Below are 24311 nucleotides of genomic sequence, written 5' to 3' on the forward strand. Positions count from 1 at the left end.
TAGAACACACGCGTACACATACCCAAATACACACACGTTTCTTTCAACAAGAAATGTCCTAACAGTCAACAATAACAGAAAGAGTAAACCCACCACTTGCTGTCCTGGAAAGAAACAAACCAAACCAAAACAAATCCTTTGAACACGTCCCTCAAGTGCAGGAGAGCCTCCTCTCAGTAAAAAAAAGTCCAAGGTAAAAAGAAAATTGCACCCCCCCCCAAAAAAGTGGGGGTTGGGATTGTTACATGCGATCAAAAATTGAAGCCGCTCTCAATGGTCTCAATATTAAAATAACACATCTTCTTTAAAGCGCTTGAGCCATTAGAGAGTGGGGGGGGGGGGAAGCACACACACACAAAACAAAATCCAACCGACGCGGGATCCTAGTATTTACGTAACACCACAAACTTGCAAAAGGCAAAAATCAGAGGAAGAAAAAAATCCGAAAATCATCAAAATACAACCACCAAAAAAAGAAAAAAAAAAAATCCCAAGCCACCACATCAACAAGGAAAAAAACAACAAAACAAAACCGAAAGACGTCCCAAATAAAATAAAGCAAATGAACCCACCGAAAACTGCTTGGCAAATATTTTTCTCGTGGTGCCTAATATTCTAGCTGGAAAGAGCTGTGGTGTTTATTGTTTTTTTCTCTTACTCGCCTCTAAAGCTACTATATATAACAGACTTTTTCCAACGGGTCGAACCTCTCTCTCCCTTTTGTGTATTTAGCTCGAGTAGCTGAGTTTATGGGTAAGAGAGGAGGAATTAGCCCCAGACCCCGGGAAAGCAAAGCGCACTCCCCCTCTTATGTCACCGAATAGCAAATTAGTTCTCAGAATTCCAGAGGCCGAGCTTTGCTACAGCGAAGACGCCGACGTCACAGAGGGGGCGCCCACGTGACGCTGGCGGAGCAGACTGTACCATCGTGTGGGGCCCCGGGAGGGAGGGACGCCGTCTGGCCCCTCTAGCCTCGAACCGGAACCTCCGAATCCGAGACGCTCCGCAGCTGAGGACCTCGAAATCTTCCGGGAACTGGAAAAATATTGTGGCTTTGAGGGCTTTCCATGGGCTAAGAGAGGCAAAAGTCCCGGAGAGCTGACACCGAGTCCTCCCCTGCCTCGTAGCAGTGGTAAAGTCCGCAGCTCAAATTCCGAGAATTGAGCTCTGTTGATTCTTAGAACTGGGGTTCTTAGAAGTGGTGATGCAAGAAGTTTCTAGGAAAGGCCGGACACCAGGTGATTATTGCTGTTGCTGCTGCCGCTGCTGCTGCTGCCGCCGCCGCCGCTGGTGCCGCTGGTGCCGCTGCCGCCGCCGCTGCTCATGATCATTATTTTACCTTTTAATTCTTTTTTTTTCCGCTCTTGCCAAATGCTTTGGCTCCAAGTTTCCTATGTGTATCTATTGATATAAATGTATATATTTATTTATTCTAGCTGTCAGGTGTTAAAATAAATGCCGAAGATTAGTCCCACGTCTCTCCCACTCTAGGATATAGATTTTTATATATTTGTTATTTTATTCTTGTTGTCTTTGAGTGAATCGGCCGGTTTGGGGAGGCTTTTGCCACCCTCCCTTGTGTTGTTTTGGTTTTGGAAAAGGAGGTGGAGGAGAGGAAGGAGGGGAATTAGGGGGCGGCCGGAGCCGAGAGGACGAGACAGTGTTTGGGGGGTGCTCCGGGCAAGTCTGGGGGCTGTCTGGCCCCAGACGACGGAGAGGACGCGCGCTCGCGCTCTCGCTCTTTCTGCTGCTGCTTGCGTACGGCTTGTGATCTCGCTGGATTCGGGCGGCTGTGTTTTTTCCCTCTTTTCTCGCTTGCAAACTGCCTTCCTCGCTCCCTCGCTCCTGCCTCCTCTTCCCTCCCTCCCTCCTCCTTTCCCTCGCCTCTCCTTCCTTCTCCTCTCCCGTCCTTCTCGGTGACTCCGGGAGGCGAGGAGGGAGGCTGCCCGCTCGCTCGCCCCGCTGGCTCCCTTCCACCGGCCTCGCTCCTCTAGATTCCCTGCCTCCGAGCCGAGATTTGGGAGGAAAAATGCAAGCGAACTCCTCGGGTTTTGTTTTTCTCTCCCCCCCCCCCCCAAGCCCAGTTGAAGTATCGTTTCTACTATTTCCTTTTAGATCCGCGGTCTTCCTAACGAGATCCGAGTGTTCTGGTGTCCCCTTTGGTGGACCCCTTTGGTGTCCCCTTACCCTGTGTTTGGGGGAGGTTTAGCTTGCCTGGGGGCGGGGATGTTGAATACTTTGAAAATTATTCTTTCTTGGTTGCAGTCGAGGGAGTCGGGAACCCCCGCGCGCTCCCTCTCCTCATCCTGAGGGGAGAGACTGGTGGCGGGACAGGGATTGGGGGGTGGGTGGCAAAGGGGTGCGCGTTTGCACCTGCGGTGCTGTTTAGCGTGCGGGGACTCTGGGAACCTTCACAGGACGGCCCAGCCGAGCGGGAAGGTGGCGGGATTTCTGGCGGTCGCGGTGTTTGTGTTTTGGGCGCTGCGTGACTCGGTGTTAGCTCCCAATGGCTGTTCCCCCGCCTCTCCTAATTTTGTTTTATTTTTTCCCATGGTGCGAGCTTTGTAAAAAGACAACTGCAGACCGGAGAGTAGACGACGTCAGGCTTCAGGTTCCCGAGGTCCTTGCTAGGGGCGAGGGGAAAAACAAACAGCCCCAGCCCGCGTTCCTACGTGCAAGACCCGGGAGGAGAGAAGGGCACGCTGTGGCCCTGGATGAGGGACCCGGCAAGGGAGGAGGGGGCGCGGGCGAGAAAGGGAGATCTTTGTGAGTGATTTTGCAAAAACGTTTTGCGAGGTTGGTTGGATTTGCAACCTGTGGCTCTCCTCGAGGGAGTAAGAATGGGGGAAGGCGGCGGCGGCGGCGGCCCGGGGCGGGAGCGGGTGGGGAGTTGGATCCTCGGAAATGGGCTTCGCTCTTGGGCAGCGGGAGCTAGGGGCCACCCCGCTGCGAGAGGTAGTGACCGTGGTCAGTGTCTTGAGAACTGTGGATTGCATTGCCTTTATGATGCCGTGTTATTGGAACTCTGGCGAAAAATGGATCTAGTGTTACAATAATGAGTTTTGAAGCTACTCCACGGAAAACAAAAACACAACCCAATAGATTAAAAAAAAAAAAAAGGAATGAAAAAGACCCCTTTAATGGGGTGCCCCTTTTTGCAGTGGTTAAGAGTTGGTGGTAGGGGTCCAGCAACTGAACCTGGAGAAGAACCCCAAATAGGGTACGGAAAGTCCAGAGCTGTTACTGGGTCCCTGTCCATCACAGAGAGAGAGAGAGCTGGTCATCTACCCCACCACCACCAGCAGCCACAGGAAACTGATTTAATCTTCTGTGGATTTTTTTTTTTTTCCATTCAGTTTATAGTTTCCAGGAGGAAAATGTTATGGCTCTTTACTTTTTTTTTTTTTTTTTTTAAAGAAAAGTATCAATAGATGCTTTTTTTTTTTTTTTCTGTAAAAAAAAAAAAAAAGCCAAAAAACTGGGGCAGGACAGAGGGAACCAGGGAAAAGGCTGTTTAGAAATACAGTTTGTGGCTCTGAGCGATGCCACTGGCTTCCTCTACAGAGACTGCCAGTTTCCCTTTTTCTTTGCAAGGTGTGTGTGGTTTTAATAAATAACTTAAAAAAATAAGAGGGGGGCCGGCAAGATCTGTCAGGAGACAGGTATCTATTTTGCTCACTATTTACTACCAAGAGCCTTTGGCACTGGAACAGAACCTCGTAAATCTGCAGCCCAAGTTGAAGTTCATCTGGCCCTAGTCCACACGCTATTCCTGGAGGTAGCAAACATGAGCTCAAAGGAATGAGGTGAAAACACATTCTTGCTTTAAAATATATACCTTTTTTTTGGTTAGGGAGAAAGAATATTGTCTCTGGGGCAGAAGGAAATGGAAGGAAGGGCGCCAGGAGATGGGCATTCCCTTGCTAAAATGACTTCAGTTGGGTCCTCAGGCTGAAATAGAAACCTGTAGATGGGAAATATTTCCTCCTCCCCCAACTTATAAATAGAAGTTTCCAATATCCTATTTGGAAGACTTTCCAATACTTCAGGCCCAAGCATTGGCTTATCTTAAGGGTCTGCTGTTGGTAAGGCCAGAAGCTGTTGGTAAACTGGGGAGCCTGAAGAGAAGGAAGCCAGAAGTGGGAATTCTCCAGTTGGCCTTTTCTTCTGCGCTCACTTGTGCAGGGTTTTACCCCATGCTTTCTTGAAAAGATTCTCCAGTTTATTCTGGGTTTGCTGGACAGGGATGGGACTCTAACTCTTAAGCTGTCGTTTCCTGAGCCTTAAAGAGTTCCAGTTATTGGTTGAGTAAATGGTAGCCAGGACTAGATGTCAAAATCCTTCCTTCCCTCTCTCCCCTGCCCGGTAGCCACACTCACAGCCCACTTTATTGTGAAAAACTTGAAGAGATTCAGAGGAGGTAATGCGGCAGCGCCACCCCTTGGTGGGTGAAACTCTCTGTTTGCAAAAGTCAAATATTTGAAAAACATTGTGAAATGACCTTAGGAGGAATTTTTTTTTTTTCTTTAGAAAGGAGAGATAAAGCCAACTTTTAAAACAGGACTTTGTAGTTGATTTCTCAAATGGGGTGGAAAAGTGTTGCTTTCCAGCTAGGATAGTGTCCTAAGAGGCAAAGAAGTTCCTGTGTGTGTGGTTATGTCTGTGTGTGTGTGTGCTTGTGTGTGTGCGCGCGGGGGTGGGGGGGGGGCTGCCTAGTAGGCTTTAAGTAGGTGAGTTCTCCAGATGGAGGTAGCCTCCTTCCCCCTTGGACTTGACTTCTCAGAGCACCTGAATTCTGTTGCCATTCTGACACTGAGATAAGGAAGAATGTCTTGGTGTAAAAACCAACCAGTGATTGGAAGTCCTGTAGTTTTGCCGGCGGTGATGGTGGCGTCTATGGCAGCTGGGTTGGGGACGGAGGTTTGTGGATGGCGTACGGGGCAATGTAAGCTGGTCTGTAGCTGGCTTTGGAGCATTCTGGGAGTCGAAGTACTGTGGCGCGTGCCGGCTTTCTGCACTGCGCAACAAGTGGGAATGCCGCCGCAGTGATCCGAACGAGGGTGCTGTGTTGTGGCGAAGCCGGCCCCTTTCTCTTCGCCCCTTTGGAAGCCAGGAATGGCTCTTCCCAGTCCTCCCCGCCTCCGGGTCTGTGAGCAGCAGCCCCGCCAAAAGACCAAACTCACCCCCTCCCACTCCCCCCACCCCCGCCTTTACTGAGCACTGTAAGCTTGGGTAGAACCCTGCCCTTGGCCTCCAGGACCCCTCTTCTCCATGGGGATCAGGAGTTTATTCCCGACTTTCTTTGCTGTTGGACCAGTGTTTGCCAAGAAGCTCGCCTAATACCTTCGAGTTCCGTTCTGCTTTTTGAAGACAAGCGCACCCTTTCCTTCCCTTCTAATACATTCAGCCTTTGGGACTGGAAAAACCAACGTATAATACGTGAACGCAGCTCCAGAGACCGCGTTGTGGTTGGTTGCTAGAGGAGTGAGCATCGGGAAGAACGGAATTACATCCACTAAATTAAATGCTTTGCAGCGTTGCTTATAGAAGCAACCTCCTCCCGCTAACAGATTAAAGAAAAAAAAAAAAAAGTGGGGGTGGGGGGCAGTCGGTTGTGGAAGGCTGTGGCTGTGCGGTGATTTTCGAACGGACCGAGTCTGCCACCTAGTGGTAAATCGTAGCGGAGTCCCCCCCCCCCGCCTAGGGCGGCGGACCGACCCTGTCACCTTCAGGTCTCCAAGTATCCCTACCAGGTGCTAGGACTGACAGAAGAGGGCAACATCCAATGAGGATGACATCTGACCTCCAACATTTTGGAAAGGTAGATGACAATTCGGAAGTCTTCATATGTTTGCCCGGCCTACCGTCGCTCAGCGAGTGGAATCTGCCTCCACTAAGAGAATAAGATAATAAGATAACCCGTTTTGAACACGCTTTCTGTCGCTGTGGCGTCTCCCTGGGTGAAGTGGGTAGTGGAGAGACGCACGGAGGCTCTAGGACATAAAACTCTCGGACAGTTGAGAAAACAAGCGGCCTCATGAGGGGCGGGGCGCCTGTTGCTGTTGAGTTAGAACCCTAACCGGGACCAGAGTTTTACCTTCTGAATTCCAAGTCAGTGACTTAAAGTCAAAGGCAAGTTTATCTCTGCTCCTTTGAAGTATCTAAGAGAAAGGAGCAGCAGTAAGAGAGACCCATGACTTTAATGTCTCAGGTCATCATAGCTGGAAACAGTACCCCAGATGTCTTGGAGGAGTTTTAGAAAGTACAGCATAAGATTTTCAGTGACAGATAAGGGAAGCCTACCGCAGTGCTCAGGGGTGGGGGGTCCCAGATCTTGAGGAGTGTGCCTGTGTTAGTGGGTGAGTAAGTCCCAGTCCCTAGACTTGCAGAGATGCACCTTGCTGCACCTGAGGCTCGCATTTGGATTCTGAATCACCATCTTCCCCTTTCTTCCAGACTGCTTAGTGGCTTGGGCAGAGATCGTGTGTGTGTGTGTGTGTGTGTGTGTGTGTGTGTGTGTGTGTGTCGGGGATGGGGGGTTCATGTGGACAGGCAGGGTGTAGTCCTAATAGAATTTGGGCCACAATAGCTGCTTATCAAGCGAAGTTTTATTTTCTCTGAGTTCAAAACTTAAGGTGGCAAAGGCGCGTAGGGGTACCGGCGACCCCTAGCGACGGCCGCCGGCGCGCCCACTCGCGGGAGATGCCGTCTCCACCGCCCTGGTCTGAGGGAATCGAGTTCAGCCTCTCCCACAGCGGGAGCAGTCGGAGGCCGCGTTGGAGAAACGCGCCTCTGTTCGGGTCGGAAACGAATCTGGGGATGTGTTTGAAGAGCGGTCAAGTTTGACTCATCGCTTTCCAAGGACAGTTAGTGCCTTCCATCTTCATTAACGTGAATAAAGACCTTGGCTGACTTTTGTCCAGATCGGATTTTTAAAGGCATTGTTTGCTTGGGGACATCATGCCGCTCCCCTCCCCCGGCAGCCTTTTTGCAAAGGCTGAGCCCAGTCCAGCCTGGATGGCCGAGATATCTTTGCTCGGGGACGCGGTTTGCTGGCATTGTCTGCCGGCTCTTTCTGGAAGGCTGTCGCGAGCTGGGCGCATGGGGAGCGTCCCTTCAGCAGCTCCTCTTCAGATCTTGATGATAAAACACATCCCTCTATTTTATTGCATTTCCTAGAAGCTTGCAGGCTTGAAAGAGCGCTGTTGGCAGGAAACGTGATAGAAATAAAGTCAGGACATAATGTCCCCGAACACCTCGGTCACCCAAAGCGACTGCCGAGCCTACCGTGTTATCAAATTCGCTTTCATTTATTGTCGTCTCCTCGGCCCTCCCGCCCCTCTCCCCGTCAAAGGAGCGAAGAGTGTTTCACTCTTAAAGCAAAAACAGAGGCGCGGTTTAACCCCACCCCCTACTGCTGGACCACCGTGGCTAAACTGGAGGGGCTAGTTAGCTGAGCCGCTGCGCAGAACGGGAGCGCTCCTGCAGGAGCCCTGATGCTGGTTTCACTAGGGCAGCTCCAGCCTTATCAAAATTCCTAGATCCTGCCCCTGAAGAGTGCTTTGCGCTTCAAGATTCTCCTTCGGATTTCTCGGCGAGTTACTGGAGTTATTAGATTACCAATAATCCAGGGGCCGGCGGGATTAGAGAAGGGGCGGGAGGGGGGGGGTGCGAGAGGCAGTCTCCAAATCTGGAGACAGTGTCTAAAGTAGGTCAATGGGAAGGAGAGGCGGAGCTACATGGGGGTTGTCGGTTTCAAGCCTTGATGGAGGGCTCTCTCTAGTGTTTAGCAGCGGTAGGACATGATTAGGTTTGAGCTCCCGGAACCACGGGAATCCTAATTTCCAATAAGCGCATGTACTTAATTTTCACTTCCCTTCCTAGATACTCACCCCATTTCATATTAAATTTCACCCTTCGCTTTCCCCTTAATTCCACCGGGCGAAGGGATGAGAAAGTCTCAAGGTAGGGCTTTATGAGGCGGAGGAGGCCCAGTCTTTACCAACCGCCCTGACCCCGCCTCCGCTGCTGATGGGATGCGCGGCGCAGTGTGACGCCACCCGCCAGTTTTAGGACTGGACTGCGGCCTTACGTACTGCGTCTTTCGAAACCCTAGCCCCGAAAAAGCCCTCTCGGAGCCCACTACTAGGACCAATTAGGAGAACGCGCCCAGGGTTTATAATTCTGAGGAAGGCCCAAGAGAACGCAAGCCAACCTTGGAGCGCTCTCTTGCGCGCGCTGGGGTCAGCGCCCCGGTCTCTGCGGAATCCTAACCGCGTCTCTACGGTTTCGGAGAAATCCGATTCCGAAATCCCGAAATCTGGCAAGGTTCGGCCTTGCAGCTCCTATTCTAAAGACTTGGGCGGAAACCGAGCCTAGCAGGGTTCCCCTATTTGCCAACGTAGGCGGAAGGGGCTTTCTGTTTGGTTTTCCTACAAGTCGTCTGGCGCGCGCAGGATGGAGACCCTCAGTCCTATGGACTCCCACCTTTTTGACCTTGATGCCTGGCGTAACCATCCTCTTAAAGGGGGCGGAGGCAAGCAAAAAGCAAAAATAAATAAATGACGCACCGGGCAAACAAAGGCCAGAATTGGGCAATTTGAAGTTATAAAATCTCAGATTGGACTCGAATTCCTGGGTTCTAGACTGACTCTGCTACTAACTTGTGCGACTTTCCCCATTTATAAAACTTCTGGGGAAGGGTTGGACCGGGTGAACTCAGAGTCCTAAAGGGCGCGGGCGAGGGATTTAGAGGAAAGTGCGCCTATTCCCCGCGAGCCTCCCGGGGCGGCCCCCCCTCCCCGGGTGAATCCCCGGCGGCCCTGGCGGCGCAGGCGGCGATCCTGGCGGCCGTCGGGGGCCGGCAGCTTCCTGGAAAGTTACTTCTCGTTGGAGCCGGCGATAGGCAGAGAGTGTTCTGTGAAATCCGTTGAGCTGAGATCGACTACATTCCGGGAATGAGAGGGCTGTGCCATTCCCCTCACTACCCCCTGCCTTGACGGCGTAACAGGAAAAAAAAAAAAAAAAAAAAAAAAAAAAAAAGAGCACACACAATGTTAGCTACCGAAGTGCACGAAACGTTTTATTTGAATGTAACCAAATTAAGGGCTGACACGATCTCACCACGGGGCCTCCGACGCGCCCGCGGGGGGCTTCGCGGCAGATGGGCAGCGGTGCCCGCAGAACGCCCGGGGGTGGGCGGTCCCTGGCGGGCAGGTACGGTAAGGTCGGGGTGGGCAATGTAGCCCGGGCTTGCGGCGGAGCGCAGGATTCGGGTTTGTGTCCCTGTGTGCGCGCGCCAGGAAACGGCTGCTTAGTGGCCGCAGAGTGGAGAAGCCGGGGACTGGGGAAAGAATGGATGAAGCCTTTGGTAGTGGCTCACTCACGCTCTGGCTCTTAACCTCGCCTCTTGTCCTTCTCTCACCTCCTCTCTTGTCTCTCCGTCTTCCCCTTCTGCTGTCTTCTCTTCTCTCTCTGCCCTTTTTCCTTTCTTTTAAAAAAATTTTTTTAAAGGAAAGGGTCCCTCTTTCTTTCTTCTCCAACTTCTTTAAAAAAAAATCTGCCTTCTCCTCAAGGTGCCAAATTGCAAGTCCAGAGAGTTTGAAAAGGCAGAAGAGAGAAAGTGTGTGGGTGGAAAGACAAAGTTGAGGTCTGGCTTGGTGGTCACTGCGGCTGGGGGCAGGACTGGGGTCCAGAGAGTTCGGTCTGGGCCCTTGCAGTTCAGTTTTCTCTTCGATAGCCCTGCTCTCTTGGCAGTTGTTTTGTGTTACGAGTATTGCGTGTAGCATCAGTGGGATGGCTGGAGCTAGGCAACAGAGTTTGTCCAGGACTTTGCTGAAGATTAGCTTCCAGTATTGGATGAGGCTTGTCCGGTGGAGCCTCAGTGACCTTTTCAGTTAATCAGGGCTGTTACAAGGATCCCATACAGTAACAGATGGGAAAGGGCCAGGTGGCCGGTAAAAAGCAAAGCGGCTGCTAGGTGCTTCCACACTTGGAGCATCCGGAGGGAGACACGGCTTCCCACATCCACCATAACACAGGTTCACTAGCTGTGAGGCATCCTAAGCTAGAGCTGGTGGAAGAAAGAGTGGATTTAATAGGGATGTGGGCCTCAGTGTGTGTGCATTTGTTTTTGACCAAGCTGGGCAGAGGCAGAGGATGGAGATGGCCCAACCCCAGGGCCAGGCTGACAAGTAGACCCCTGGGAATGGCGAATGTTTTGTTTGTTTGTTTCAATCTACATATGGAGTGAGTCATTTTGCCACTTGCCAAGGTGAAATTGCAAATCTGGGCTTCCAGTGATTCCAAAGTCTATGACTGGGAATTCACAAGCAAGCTGGTGGTTGAAGCTGGCTAAAGGACAGCCTTAGGTGTTTCAGAAGTGTTCAGGGACGTCTTTCATGGGGGAGGAGGAGATGGTTTATAAATGAAACTCAAGTGTGTCTTTAGCCTTCTTTTTCAACGGCAACAATCACTGAACTTTGGTTAGGACCGATCTAGTGTATCTCTCTTTGCCCATCTCGAGTTAGGATGGGAGAGGAGGAAATAGGTTCTTTCATCTCTTCCTGTCCTCTCCCTTCCCCCATTCCCTTCCCTCATCCTCACTCACTCACATGCACACACTAACCTTGAAGCCGATGGGATTGAGTGACTGGCACTTGGGACCACAGAGAAATGTCAGAATGTTTGGTTACAGACTCAAGGAAACCTCTCATTTTAGAGTGCTCCTTTGGTAAGATTCAGCAGCCTGGAATGGGGGCAAAGTGTTTGTGTGGGGGAAGGAACTTAAAAATGAGATTCACCCACATTAGGGTGCTGTCTTGCATGTTCTACAGCACGTAGGCTGATTTGGAGAAGGGACAGGAATTTGAGCCAGAACACCTTGGGCCAGGCCACTAACCATCTATGTGGCCCAACGTGACCTCCCTGGCCTCAGGCCCCTTTACCCGGAAAATAGCTCTTAAGGGCTATGCTTAGGGGGAAAAAAAAAAGGATGGGGGGAGTGGAAGAGGATTCAGATACTGTTTTGTTTTGTAACCCACATGTGATCATAAGTGAGAGTCTTACACCTGTGCTTTAAAATCATTATGCTTTAGAGAAACCAATTTGGAACAGGTACATATGTCATGAGTGCTACTGGGCCAGTTCTTAGCTAAAGCACGCAGCTAACTCTTTGACCAGTAGGGGGAGCACAAGCTTGGAAGTGTGTAGCCCTATATCTGGTCTTCAACCCCAGAGGGAAAGAAGAGGAAACTTTGGAAAAGACAAAGATACTCAAGGAAAGCATAGTCAAGCCGTCTCTGGGTGTATTCTGCAGATCCTGTATTTAGTCTTAAAAGATCAGACAGTCAGGAATTACTGCCTGACTTTTTGTCCTACCCAAGCCACTTAAATCGCTGAGCTTCCGTTTCATCACCAGTGAAATGGGGATAAGTGTATTGACTCCAGTAGACCTTGAGAAATCATTTTTAAACTCTAAAGATAATATTTTAGCAGGTTTTGGAAATTGTTCAGAGTTCTTGGGCCCCCAAAGGATCATTCTCATTACTACTGAAAGAACCACTTTTCTTATATTTTTCTGTCCCATGAACACAAGTGGCCTTTGGATGGCATACATCTTCTACTTTGACAAAGGAACTCTATGTGTATATGTACATATGATTAGTGTATGCAGTTGTGTTCCCAGTGCTCAGGGCAAAAATATGATTATCGCATAGCTTCGGGTGCCTGTTGTTTCCGTAAGAGTAGAGCTGGAAAAATGTTTGCTAGCTTGTGGTAAAACTGCTCCAGCTGGCAGGCTGCAGCTACCAAAGTAAAACTAAGTACGTGTGTCCTAAAATAAGACCATAGTGGACAATCTAACATTCATGGAATCAATTTCTGTTTGCTTTTTTCCCTTCCCTGCAGATTTTAAGCAAAATTTTGGACTGTGAATCAAGGCATTGGGTAAGTAAATCTAATTATATGCTTTAAACTTTTGTGGACAGACTGTTTCTTTTGACTTTGCTGATACATGTGTTGCCGTGAACTTGGCCACTTTTTGTTAGTGGAGATAAAGGATAGCGGATTCCCTCTCCCTCACCCATTTACCCCTGTGTGAGACTATCTTAACTGTTGTACGATCATTCCTTCCCTCACTCATTTTGGAGTTCAGAGCCAATGTAGTCACCTACTATGCACCAGCAGTGTGCTAGGAGCTTGGAGTACATTCAGACAATGCGAGAGCCTAAAGGAGGAAGAACAGATGGTGACTGGGATAATGAAATGAGATCCTGACGAGAATAACTGCGATTTTTGAGAACCTACTAGGGACGAGGCACAGATCTCTAAATTTTACAACCACATAGGTAGTACTTCTCCCATTTAGGGAAACCAAAGCCCAGAAACAGTGAACAGTCTGCCCCAAGTCACGCAGCTAGCAAAAGATAAAGCTGGCGGGCTAACCTTTAAATCGTGGTTTCTCTCCTTGTCACACACTCACTGCTTCTCCGTGCTTGGCAGAGTATTTGGTATGTGGGAAAAGCACTCTACAGATATTCATTCACTACTGCTGTCCCCAAAAGGGCTTTCTAGTCCAACTTGTTAGAGAAAGATTTTTTTTTTCCCATCTTACAGATGTGAACAGTAATGCACAGGGATGGGCCCACAAATTGGGCCAAGACCAAGCACAAGCACCTCGGTGTGCAGCCCATGTGTTAGCAGGCTGCGCCGTCTGTCTTCACCTCCCCCACCACCCGCCCCTGGTAAGCAGGAATCGGGTTCTGGAGAACTCATGAGATTTTGACCCCTTTCTTTCCAGGTGAAGACAAAATGGCCTCCCCGGCTGACAGCTGTATCCAGTTCACCCGCCATGCCAGTGACGTTCTCCTCAACCTTAATCGCCTCCGGAGCCGTGACATCTTGACTGATGTTGTCATCGTGGTGAGCCGTGAGCAGTTCAGAGCCCATAAGACAGTCCTCATGGCCTGCAGGTAAGCGGGGGGTGGAGATGGACGTATAAGAGGGCAGCGGTGGTGTGGGCAGGCGGACAGGCAGGTCGTGTGGGCCTTTTGCTGTGTTTGGGATTACGTCTCGTTTGTCTCCAGACTGCCAGCGTGTGGCCTGGAGGAGTAGGCTCCCAGGAAGCGAGTGAATGAACACATGGTAGAGAAGAAAGAGTTTTGTTCTGTGGGAAGAGAGGGAGCAGAAATGGTATACTGTCTCAAGAAAGGATGTGTTTGGGACAAACACAGAGAATAACTTTAGTCAACCAGTGAAGAAAGGAGACGTGAAAGGGGTTTTACAGTATTTGACGCGAAGGAATTTGAAGTCTTTTGTCCTTTGATTCTGTAACCACATGTATTTTATCCCGTGGCTCTCTTTCCACGGGTGTTTCAGGCTATGTGTGTGTGTGAGAGTTAGGGAGAAAGAGCCAGCCGATTCTTCCTATTGGTCGAGTATTTTGAGTTTTCGGAGCTGGTTCATATTACCTCATCTCCCTGGATCTCTGCAGTAGCCTTCCGTGTTACGGAGGCATAATTACTTCCCTTTTACAGACAATAAAACGAAGGTACAGATAGGTGAGCTGATGTAAAGTCGGGGATCGCTTTTGCCAGGAGAGAGCTTACCCAACATCTACAGCAAACACCTGTGTTTTAACAGTGGCAAGAACAGAGGTTTATGGAGATGTAAAAGTAATAGAAGATGCTAACCTAGGGCTTCCTCTGGGCCAGGCATGCACGACCCTGTCGGATAGACGCTGTTGTTCCTGCTTTGCAGGGAAAGAAACCAGGGTTCAGAGAGGTTAAGTATCTCACCTAAGGTTGCACAGCTCCTTACTGGTTAAAGCCAGGCTCATTTCTGGCAACCCATTCAGAACAAGCAGAATTGAGATGCCAGCCTGAATCCTGACTTGTAATTGAGCCCTCTTTCCTCTACCAGACAACAAGGTCCCTGGAGGTACAGCCTGAGGATTAACTTTTGTCTCCTAGGAATATTGACCTTGAGAAGGTCTCCAGACTTGCAGAAAATCAGTAGACTGTAGACATAGGCACCATTTTATTTATTTGTCGTCGATACCCAAGTTGTTTCTAAAAACAGACAATAGCATTTTAAAAATAAGGATTGTGTGTTGGAATAGGAAGAGAAATGCTTATCTCAAAGTGATAGACTAAAAATGGTTACTGCAAATGAGTGCACATTTCACTCTGGTAATCCATGCAGTTAAGATGATAAGGAAAATAGCTCCTGTGACTTTTAGCACATCATTTGCCTTCTGATCTGGGTTCCCCCGTGTGTAGAGGGAAGAATGGTAATGTCTACCTTGCAAGGTTGTGAGGAACACAGGATAATGTATGTAAAATGCTTAATGACTCTTTGGCGTTTAGTAAGCCGTCTGTAAATGGCAGTTATTATTAATGGCCGTGGAAATTCTGGAGCGAGGCCCAGGGGAGAGGAGACAAGCCTTGACACTGACTGTAATTGACCGCCAGTCTCCTCCGTTCTTGTGACACGTGTGTTTGTGTTACAGTGGCCTGTTTTATAGTATCTTCACGGACCAGCTCAAATGTAACCTGAGTGTGATCAACCTGGATCCCGAGATCAACCCTGAGGGGTTCTGCATTCTCTTGGACTTCATGTACACGTCCCGCCTCAACCTGCGGGAGGGCAACATCATGGCCGTGATGGCCACGGCCATGTACCTGCAGATGGAGCATGTTGTGGACACTTGCCGGAAGTTCATCAAAGCCAGGTGAGGTGCTGCTGAGGGCAGAGCCCTTGGAAATGGAAGGCACCTGAAATCCTTGGTAATGCATACGTATCCTCTACGATACGCCACAGGCTACGGTTCCGCTAGCTTTTGCACACTTCTGCCTTCTTAATTCTTGCACTGCTATCCAGATATGCCCTATGCATTCAATCCCCTCTTGCTTTCTTCCATTCCTTGGATGGGCCCTTTCCTCCCACCCATCCTGCCAGGCCAAGCTTGGAAGCCGGCTCCTCTGTGGATGTTTTTACAATTGCCAGTCTTCCTCCCTCAGCTCTTCCTCTGTATCCCTGAGCGGCCTGCCTGTCCGTTAGAGCTTCCTCCCATTTTAACTATTTGCATGTGTGTTTCAGTTCTTTCGACTTCTATTCTAATGATTTACATATGCGCCTTAGTTCCCCTTCCAGACTCTGCGCTGCTTTCCTCATCTTTCGTGTTGCCCTGCTCCTCCGAAAGAGGACATTTATGGACTTAAATTGAGTTCACTGGGTCTGATCCCCTCTTTGAGGGCTGGTCAGACAAGCCCATCGTTTAAGGCAGGCAGAGGGTGGGGAGGGGGACCTGAGAGCCCAAAAACCAAAATGCTTTGCTAAGTGGAGCAGAAACTCGGGACTTGACTTTTTTAGCGTGTTTGATTCAGCTGCTCTAAGATGATTGCCTCCCTTCTGAAACAGAAGTGTTTCCAGCCTCTGTTTGATCACCTCCAGGAGCCAGGAACCCAGTGTTCCCAGAGCCTTGCTGTCTACCTCAGACTGTTAGAAAGCTCCTCTTTATGGCGAGTTGAAATCTGGCTCCCTTAACCTTCACTCATTGGTTCTAGCTCTGTTAACTGTGATCATGTTGAGCTGACCTACTTTTCGCCCGCATAATGTCCCTTCAAGTCTGTGTAGCGAGAGCTCGTTGTCTCCTATGGGTGATAATGGTAGCAAGGTCATCATCGCAGTCATTTTCGAGTACTTTCTCTGGGTCAGGCCTGGTGCTTAGAGCAGTTAAGTAACTTGCTCCAGGTCCCGTCGCCACTAAGTGGCGCAGCTGGGATTGGAAAGCAGGTCTGGCTGCTGCCTGTCCTCCAAAGAAAGCTGCCCCCAAGCCTCTAGGCAGCTTGCAGGGTGAGTCCTTTCTCCCACTGGGCACCGGTTCGTCGGTGACCCTCTGAACATGAATTGTGTAACTTCTTCCTTCCCTGAGCCTCCATTTCCATGGGTGTAAAATGAAGACAGTAATGCCTTTCTTCCCTTGCAGGATTTTGCATGGATGAAATAAGGGCTCTGAAAGCTTTACATTGTCTAATATCTGAAGAATGACAGATTCACGCACATATACACAGAATATGGCTTAAACATGGGATTATAGGTCTAAGCGGGCACACGTTGTGTGGCTGACTCGCTGCTCTTGTCTGGGCCCAGTCTCCCGTGCTGTGTCCCAGCTTGTTAGATTTCTAGCATAAAAGCCTTGTGACTACAAGAATTTCCCTCTTCCCAAGCCACAGCCCTCATGTCTGGCTGACCAAGCACAAATGTGGCTACGTACGCCCGAGTCTCTCGGAAGGTCCTCTGTCCACCAGTTCTCACTCGGAGGCCCGTGTCTCCTCTCTGTTTTCTCCTGCAGTGAAGCAGAGATGGTGCCTGCCCTCAAGCCTCCCCGTGAAGAGTTTCTGAACAGCCGGATGCTGATGCCCCAGGACATCATGGCTTATCGGGGTCGGGAGGTGGTGGAGAGTAACCTGCCGCTGAGGAACGCCCCCGGGTGTGAAAGCAGAGCCTTCGCCCCCAGCCTGTACAGCGGCCTGTCCACCCCGCCGGCCTCTTATCCCGTCTACAGTCACCTCCCTGTCAGCAGCTTCCTCTTCTCTGACGAAGAGCTGCGGGATGCCCGGATGCCGGTGGCCAATCCCTTCCCTAAGGAGCGGGCCCACCCCTGCGATAGCGTCAGGCCCATCCCCGGTGACTACAGCCGGCCAGCCATGGAGATCTCTCCCGGTGTGTGCCACAGCAGCATCTACTCCCCCAAGGAGGCGGCCCCAGAGGAGACACGCAGTGACATGCACTACGGTGTGGCCGAAGGCCCCAAGCCTGCCGCCCCCTCGGCCCGGAGTGCCCCATACTTCCCCTGTGACAAGGCTGGCAAGGAGGAAGAGAGGCCCTCCTCAGAGGATGAGATCGCCCTGCATTTCGAGCCCCCCAGCGCGCCCCTGAACCGCAAGGGTCTGGTCAGTCCACAGAGCCCCCAGAAGTCCGACTGCCAGCCCAACTCGCCCACAGAGTCCTGCAGTAGCAAGAATGCCTGCATCCTCCAGACCTCTGGTTCGCCTCCAGCCAAGAGCCCCACCGACCCCAAAGCCTGCAACTGGAAGAAATACAAGTTCATCGTGCTCAACAGCCTCAACCAGAATGCCAAACCGGAGGGGCCTGAGCAGGCCGAGCTGGGCCGCCTCTCCCCTCGAGCCTACACGGCCCCGCCAGCCTGCCAGCCACCCATGGAGCCCGAGAGCCTTGACCTCCAGTCCCCAACCAAGCTCAGCGCCGGCGGGGAGGACTCCACCATCCCTCAGGCCAGCCGGCTCAATAACATTGTCAACAGGTGCTTTCAGAGGCAGTCTGGGCCTGGGGTCAGGGGCTCCCACGGGGGCCACTTCTTCTGACGGATGCAGGGGCCATGTTCTGTTCTTGTCTGAATACTGGGTACAGTAGGGGTGTGGAGTAAGCATCCATTGATAGAATTGACTTCAGTAAGGAAGCATAGTAAGCTTTGGTGTACTTTGTCGTAGCAAGAGAGAGAACTCCCAGCTGTGGTAGAAGAACATTCCAGGAACCCCAAAGGCAGCTTCTTTGGTCTTAGGGTGGCAGGGTGAGCTCGTACTCACTTTGGACTGAGTGGACCAACAGACTACAGTACCGAGGGGAAGACATTGACCTGGGTTGGGGTTTTGGTCTGGTTCGACCCCACCAGTGATCTCAGGGCATATACTGTTTGGAAGTGGGCTTAAGGATAACTCTGTGGCCCCAGATCCAGAGGGAGGCAGCCCAGCTCTGGCCTCTGGGTTCCCCTGAGCCCAGGAAGGCGGGGGCAGCCTTCAGGCCAGGCGGAGTGCTTTACCCTCTCCAGCTGCTGACGCTCTCTTTCCTCCTGCCCACAGGTCCCTGACAGGCTCCCCCCGCAGCAGCAGCGAGAGCCACTCCCCGCTCTACTTGCACCCTCCCAAGTGCACGTCCTGCGGCTCTCAGTCCCCCCAGCATGCAGAGATGTGCCTCCATACCGCCGGCCCCACGTTTCCCGAGGAGATAGGAGAGACCCAGTCTGAGTATTCGGATTCCAGCTGTGGTGAGTCCCTTCCCAGAGATAAGCAAGGCCCCTGCCTCTGCTCCCAGGGGTTTGCATTTCCGTTTCACTTACGCTGTTGTCCCTGATTGGGAGAAGTCCCCAACCAGAAGGTCACTGGCACATAGAATCACCAGCCTGTCACCCCACGCTTGACCTCTTGAACCAGGTTGACCTGAACAAGGAAAGAGGGATTGGAGTTAATCTGGGGTAACAGAGAAAGACCAAACAGCCTTTTCAGTGGCATTCCAGCCAAGGTGGTCTGTGGAACTGGCTCTAACTCCCAGAGCTTTCTTAGTTGCTCAGGACCTAGCTGCTCAGACTGACCCATGTTGGCTCCCCCTGCCTTCTGTAAGGACAAGCAGCCAGCCTTACTTGTTCCCGCTTCTCCCTTAGGTCCGAGAGAGTTTCTAACATGGAGTAGGTGCTCAGCTAATGGTAGCTGAATTAGGGCAGCTGGACTGAATTATTAAATTGAAGTTTTGGACACTCTGTGACTGGCATCCCCAGTTTTTATTAGATAAAAAAGGCAATCTTTTCCCTCTGGCTGCAGTAGGATAGCCCAGTCTTTCCTAATCAGGGGTGAGCCACCATGACTTGTCATTTTCAAAACGTTCTCATGGAAGGGAAAAATCAGTTACTTATACTGTGAGATTTGGCACAGGGTTGTAGACATGTAGTTGGAGAGCAGGGACTGTCCCCGTCTGTCCCCCTGGCTGTTTGCCTTTTCTCTGCATCTAGCCCCTTCCCTCTGGGCCATTTCTACTTCCGTTCTTGTTGGCTCTCCCAGTCTCATAGAAGTGTTTGGGGGACGTGGAATGCAGAGAGGCACAGGGTGAATCTGTTTACTTCCTCCTTTAATGGCCTCCACGTACTGTTGGATTTTCTAGCTCACATTCCTAGAACGCTTTGTGTCCTACAATATGCTCCTCTGGGTGTGCAAACCGGGGGTTGACTATCCTGATTTGAAGACGGAGATGGAGATAGGCTTAGCAAGGCTCAGCATCTTGCTTGAGGGCTCCTGTGTATGGATATAAATAAAACAGTGAACCGAAAAGAAAAGTCCGTTCTCAGGGCTCTCTCAAGAAGGAGGAGCCCTGCTGAGCTTCCCTGAAGCGGGCATAGGCCGCCTGGGTAGCTGTTGGTCTGAGTTTCCCCTCTGCACCTCAGTATTCAACTCTGTCTCTTTTCTCCTCCATGATGGAGACTCTAAATGCTCAGAAAGATAAAATGCCTACAGACCCCGAATATCGGGTGGGTGGAGCTTGGGGGTTCCATGTGGTGCTGAAGGCAGCTGCAGAGGGGAGTGGCCTTGGAGCCCTACCTCCCTTCCGCATTCTAACGGTGGCATCCCCCCCCCCACCTCCAACAGAGAACGGGGCCTTCTTTTGCAATGAGTGTGACTGCCGCTTCTCTGAGGAGGCCTCACTCAAGAGACACACACTGCAGACCCACAGTGACAAACCCTACAAGTGTGACCGCTGCCAGGCCTCGTTCCGCTACAAGGGCAACCTCGCCAGCCACAAGACCGTCCATACGGGTATGGCCCTACCGCGCCCCGCCACAGCTGGCCAGGGTTCCTGCAGGTGGGATGGGGGGAGGACCCTAGAGAAATCAGCGTGGAGCCTTGATCCCCGGTGGGCTGAGGCAGGGAGCAAGCCCTGTTCGGATCTGGATGTGGGCCTAACCTTGTTGTGTTTAGCTTCGCAACCCAACCACTCCCTCTATTCTTTGTCTTTTCTTGGAGACGCTCTGTCCTGCTTCTCTACCATTGCTGGGGCAGAAGTGTTAATCCCAGCACACATGTGAAGCAGCAAGAACCAGGAAGGTGAATCAGATTGGGTTTTTGTAACCTCAGAAGAAAATCAAAAGCCTCTTGATTTCCTCTCAGGGCTCGCTCCTTATCAACTCACATTCCTTTCTTTACCAGGTAGCTTCTAATGACCCGATTGTTGGCCAAAGTTGGCTCTCTCTTGGTATTTTAAATGTGTCCATTATCCCAGAAACTTTCCACGAAGGCAGGCTCAGGCCTTCTATTGGCTTCTCCAGCCTGAGCATCTACTGTGACTCAGGCCCAACCTTCTTACAAATGGAATCCAGCTGTTGTTGCCACAAAGTGGAAAAGCATGTGTTGTTCTAAAAGAGAAACTAGAGCATCCTGATTGTATCTTCCTGGTGAATGGCTTGATTACCGAATGAGTCTAATCCAAGGGAAGAGCTAGAAGAGCCTTACTATGTCATCTAAATTCACCCCTCAAATTCCAAAAAGGGAAACTGAGGTCCGGAGAAGGAGAGTGACTTATCCAAGTCTGCAGTTAGATCATCCTAATGACATAGCTGTTTCAAAGGCCTCCTGGAACCTCCCTCCCCGCTTCCCTGTCCCACCCCCAGTCTTGTGTCCCCTCTGCCCCAGCCTGCTCCTTGACCCTGGCCACCTGCAGTCTGTGTTGGTATGTGTGTGTTTGGTGAGGGCGGGGAACTGGCAGGCCCCTGCGTCCTCTATCAGACATCTTCCGAAGGAGGGAAAGCTGAGATGGCCTAGGAAGGGCAGGTGGCTTTGAGATCCAGGGACCCGGGACTGTGGAGACCTCCAACAAATATGGCTTTCTTTGTTCCCTTTCTTTCGGGAATAGGTGAGAAACCCTATCGTTGTAACATTTGTGGAGCCCAGTTCAACCGGCCAGCCAACCTGAAAACCCATACTCGAATTCACTCTGGAGAGAAGCCCTACAAATGCGAAACGTGTGGAGCCAGATTTGTACAAGTGAGCAGGGCCACAGGGAAGAGACCCCTCGGCCTCCGTGTGCTGATGAGGGACTCCAGGGGGCGGTGAGGGAAGGGGGCCCACAACCCACCCCAACAGAGCCTCTCATGCTTTGCTCTTCCATTCAGGTGGCCCACCTCCGTGCCCACGTGCTCATCCACACTGGAGAGAAGCCCTATCCCTGTGAAATCTGTGGCACCCGTTTCCGGCACCTTCAGACTCTGAAGAGCCACCTGCGAATCCATACAGGAGAGAAACCTTACCATGTATGTGAGCCTCTTGTGGCTGTCACCTGGCCGGGCGGGGCAGGGTTGGGGGAGGGCTGGTGGGGGAGAGGCGGGCAGCAGAACTGTTTGCTCCAATCTCAAGCACACACTGGGGGATGACCACTGAACTAATGGTCGTAAGACCTGTTTTAGGACTGGTTGTCAGACACGCTGCTGGACATTGGCTATGTCTCAGTTTGCTCATCTCTAAAGTGGGGGTATTGGGCCAGGTGATCTGGGCCCTAGCAAAGAGGTCCGGACTGTAGATACATCGATTCTGGAGTCATCCATTCATTCCACACTAAGTGTTCTCACAGTATGCCACTGTGCCGGGCGAGATGTCTCCTTAAGAGGACCTAAGGTGTTTGGGAAGGGGCAGCCATGAGAGTGGGAGAAGACACAGAAAAGTGTGGTGATATAAGGGAAAAAAAAAAAAAAAAGACAGGGAAAAGGCCATTATAAGAAGGAGCAGGTGACCAGCTACACGACAGGGTACCGTGAGTGGGCCATTGGAATCCGAGTGTTCAGGAGGAGGGTTTCAGCCAGATGTGGCTTGCAGGCTAATTTTTGAACATTTCATAAGCTAAGAATGGTTTTAATATTTTTAAGTGGCTATAAGATGGAGAAATAACATTTTGTGACATGTGCTAATTACATAAAATTAAAACCTTAAGCAAAGTTTTATTGGGACACAGCCATGCTCATTTGCTTACGTATTATCCCTGAGGACTTTCCTACCACAGGGGCAAAGTGGTCATTGTGATATATTCACTGTCCAGCTCTTTCCCAGTTAAAAACAGTTTGCCGATCTCTGCTACAGAGGGGAGAGATACTGGTGGGCAGCTGGGGTATCTGCTTCTTATTCTGACTCTGACAAGGACCCTTTTTAGGGCCATAGGCAAGCTATGACCCTCTCTCAGGGGACCGCAGTTTTCTTTCTCTATAAAAGGATAAGGATGCCTTAGGTGAATGAACAGTGTCCAGACTGTGCTCTTTCAGTCAACCCCACCGCCTCTTTTACCTTTTGAGTTTCTGTTGAACTTGAAAAGAGAGTCCTGTGGTTTACAAGCGTGGAAACCACTATGATCGATGACATTGACTTGGGTGGGTGTATGGCCTCACTGTAGGTAGTGATGGACACAAGAATGAATGAATGGTTAACCTGTGTCACAGATAGGAACCTGCAAATGGAGGTATTTTTATCCACTTATTTAACAGTCCCTGAGTGAATGTTTTCTCTCTTGCCGTTTGTTCTTGGGCAAATTAGTTCTCCTCTTTTTAAAAAAAATTTTTAAAAAAATTCTTAAATTGTTTTGATTTTTAATTTTTTAAATTTTAAAAAAATTCTCGTGATACCCTTATTTCCTCAGCTATAAATGAGCCTGATAATAGTACCTTCTCCATGGAGTTGTGTTCAGATAAAAAATTCACTCAAGTGTCAGGATAGTCCTGGCACACGGTAAGACTACAATGAGTATTTGCTGGAAGTTTAGATGCACCAGTGTCCGGTGAAGAGTGACCTTCAGAGCGTGTCGACTCAGTCCTTTACTGAAGGGGAAGCCAGGGCCCATGGAGCGAAATGAGGCACTTGGCTAGGGAAAAGCAGGAGAAACAGTTCCCCACTTTGGAAAAGAGGGAAGGGGCATTTGCACAACGCTTCCTTATTGCTTAGCTGGAGGCAGAATTCTCAACCTGGCCTCCCAGAGGGATGAGCTGCCCAGATCTCTCTGAGGGAGAATCTCCTTCTCTGGGTCTTCAGGCAATGACACATCCCTGGGGTTGGTGACAGCTAACAGTTTGCCTCTGGTTTTCCTTCAGTGTGAGAAGTGCAACCTGCATTTCCGTCACAAAAGCCAGCTGCGTCTTCACTTGCGCCAAAAGCATGGCGCCATCACCAACACCAAGGTGCAGTACCGCGTGTCTGCCACCGACCTGCCCCCGGAGCTCCCCAAAGCCTGCTGAAGCATGGAGTGTTGATGCTTTCCATTCGAGTCCCTTCTCAGAATCTACCCAAAGGATACTGTAACACTTTACGACTTTCATCCCATGACGTAGTGCCTCTTTCATCCACTAGTGCAAATCATAGCTGGGGTGGGGGTGGGGGGAGGGGCGTGGGGTTGGGGGGCCAAGGCAGCTTCCCTTCCCCTACTGCCATAAAACATTAAGAAAATAATATTGCTTCTTCTCCTATGTGTAAGGCAAACCATGTCAGCAAAAAGCAAAACCATTTTATATATCAAAGTGGGGGAGTAGGCAAAAGTTTTGACTTGACTTGGTCTGCAAAATGAGGAATGTATATGTTTTGCGGGGACAGATGTTTCTTTTGTATGTAAATGTGCATTCTTTTAAAAGAAGAGACTTCGGTATGTTATCAAAGAGAGGGCTTTAATTTTTTTAACCAAAGGTGAAGGAATATATGGCAGAGCTGTAAATATATAAATATATATATATATAAAATAAATATATATAAACCTAAAAAAGATATATTAAAAATATAAAACTGCGTTAAAGGCTCGATTTTGTATCTGCAGGCAGACACGGATCTGAGAATCTTTATTGAGAAAGAGCACTTAAGAGAATATTTTAAGTATTGCATCTGTATAAGTAAGAAAATATTTTGTCTAAAATGCCTCAGTGTATTTGTATTTTTTTGCAAGTGAAGGTTTACAATTTACAAAGTGTGTATTAAAAAAAAAAAACACAAAAAGAACAAAAAAAAGCTGCCGAAGGAAAAATGTGTAGTTTTGTTCTAGTTTTCGGTTTGTATATACCTGTACAACGTGTCCTACGGTGCCTTTTTTCATGGAAGTTTTCAGTGATGGACGAGCGCGCCATCCCTTCTGAAGTGTAGGCAGACACAGGGACTTGAAATTGTCGCTCACTAAGCTCTCCTTGGGAATGTTTGTCTCATCACATTCTGCGTCATGCTTGTGTTAGAACTATTCCGGAGACAGGGTTTGGCTGTGTCTAAACTGCATTACCGCGTTGTAAAATATAGCTGTACAAATACAAGAATAAAATGTTGAAAAGTCAAGTGGGCTCGTTCCAGAGGTATTTCCTTTTGTGGGGATCAGGACTTGAATAGGTCTGTTTTCCTCTGCTCTGAACCTAGCGGGACGGGCTGGTGGAGAAGAGTGGCTGCTGGCTGCTGGGGTCTCGGGCAGGCAGAGACTGGGGCTGGTTCCTGGAAGCTGGGCAGGGACCCACTGTTGGCTCC

The 24311-nt window shown here is 50.1% G+C and overlaps 1 protein-coding gene across 4 annotated transcripts; it reads left to right on the top strand.

The window, feature by feature from the left end:
• The first annotated feature begins 1136 nt into the window (after nucleotides 1-1136).
• Nucleotides 1137-24128, top strand: BCL6 (BCL6 transcription repressor). 4 transcript variants are annotated; one of them, XM_032337960.1, is made up of 10 exons: nucleotides 1137-1238; nucleotides 11908-11946; nucleotides 12800-12971; nucleotides 14510-14731; nucleotides 16355-17326; nucleotides 17883-18067; nucleotides 19437-19604; nucleotides 20698-20828; nucleotides 20957-21094; nucleotides 22913-24128. In XM_032337960.1, the coding sequence occupies exons 3-10, from the start codon at nucleotides 12811-12813 to the stop codon at nucleotides 23054-23056; spliced, it is 2121 nt and encodes a 706-aa protein (XP_032193851.1). In that variant the 5' UTR covers nucleotides 1137-1238; nucleotides 11908-11946; nucleotides 12800-12810; the 3' UTR covers nucleotides 23057-24128. The 4 variants fall into 4 exon arrangements, with proteins under 4 accessions (XP_032193851.1, XP_032193864.1, XP_032193854.1 ...); XM_032337963.1 differs by lacking the exon at nucleotides 1137-1238 and adding an exon at nucleotides 3445-5901; XM_032337962.1 differs by lacking the exon at nucleotides 1137-1238 and adding an exon at nucleotides 9502-10732.
• Nucleotides 24129-24311: the final 183 nt, after the last annotated feature.

Source organism: Mustela erminea, chromosome 1, assembly GCF_009829155.1.
Source record: "Mustela erminea isolate mMusErm1 chromosome 1, mMusErm1.Pri, whole genome shotgun sequence".
Classification (NCBI taxonomy): Eukaryota; Metazoa; Chordata; class Mammalia; order Carnivora; family Mustelidae; genus Mustela; species Mustela erminea.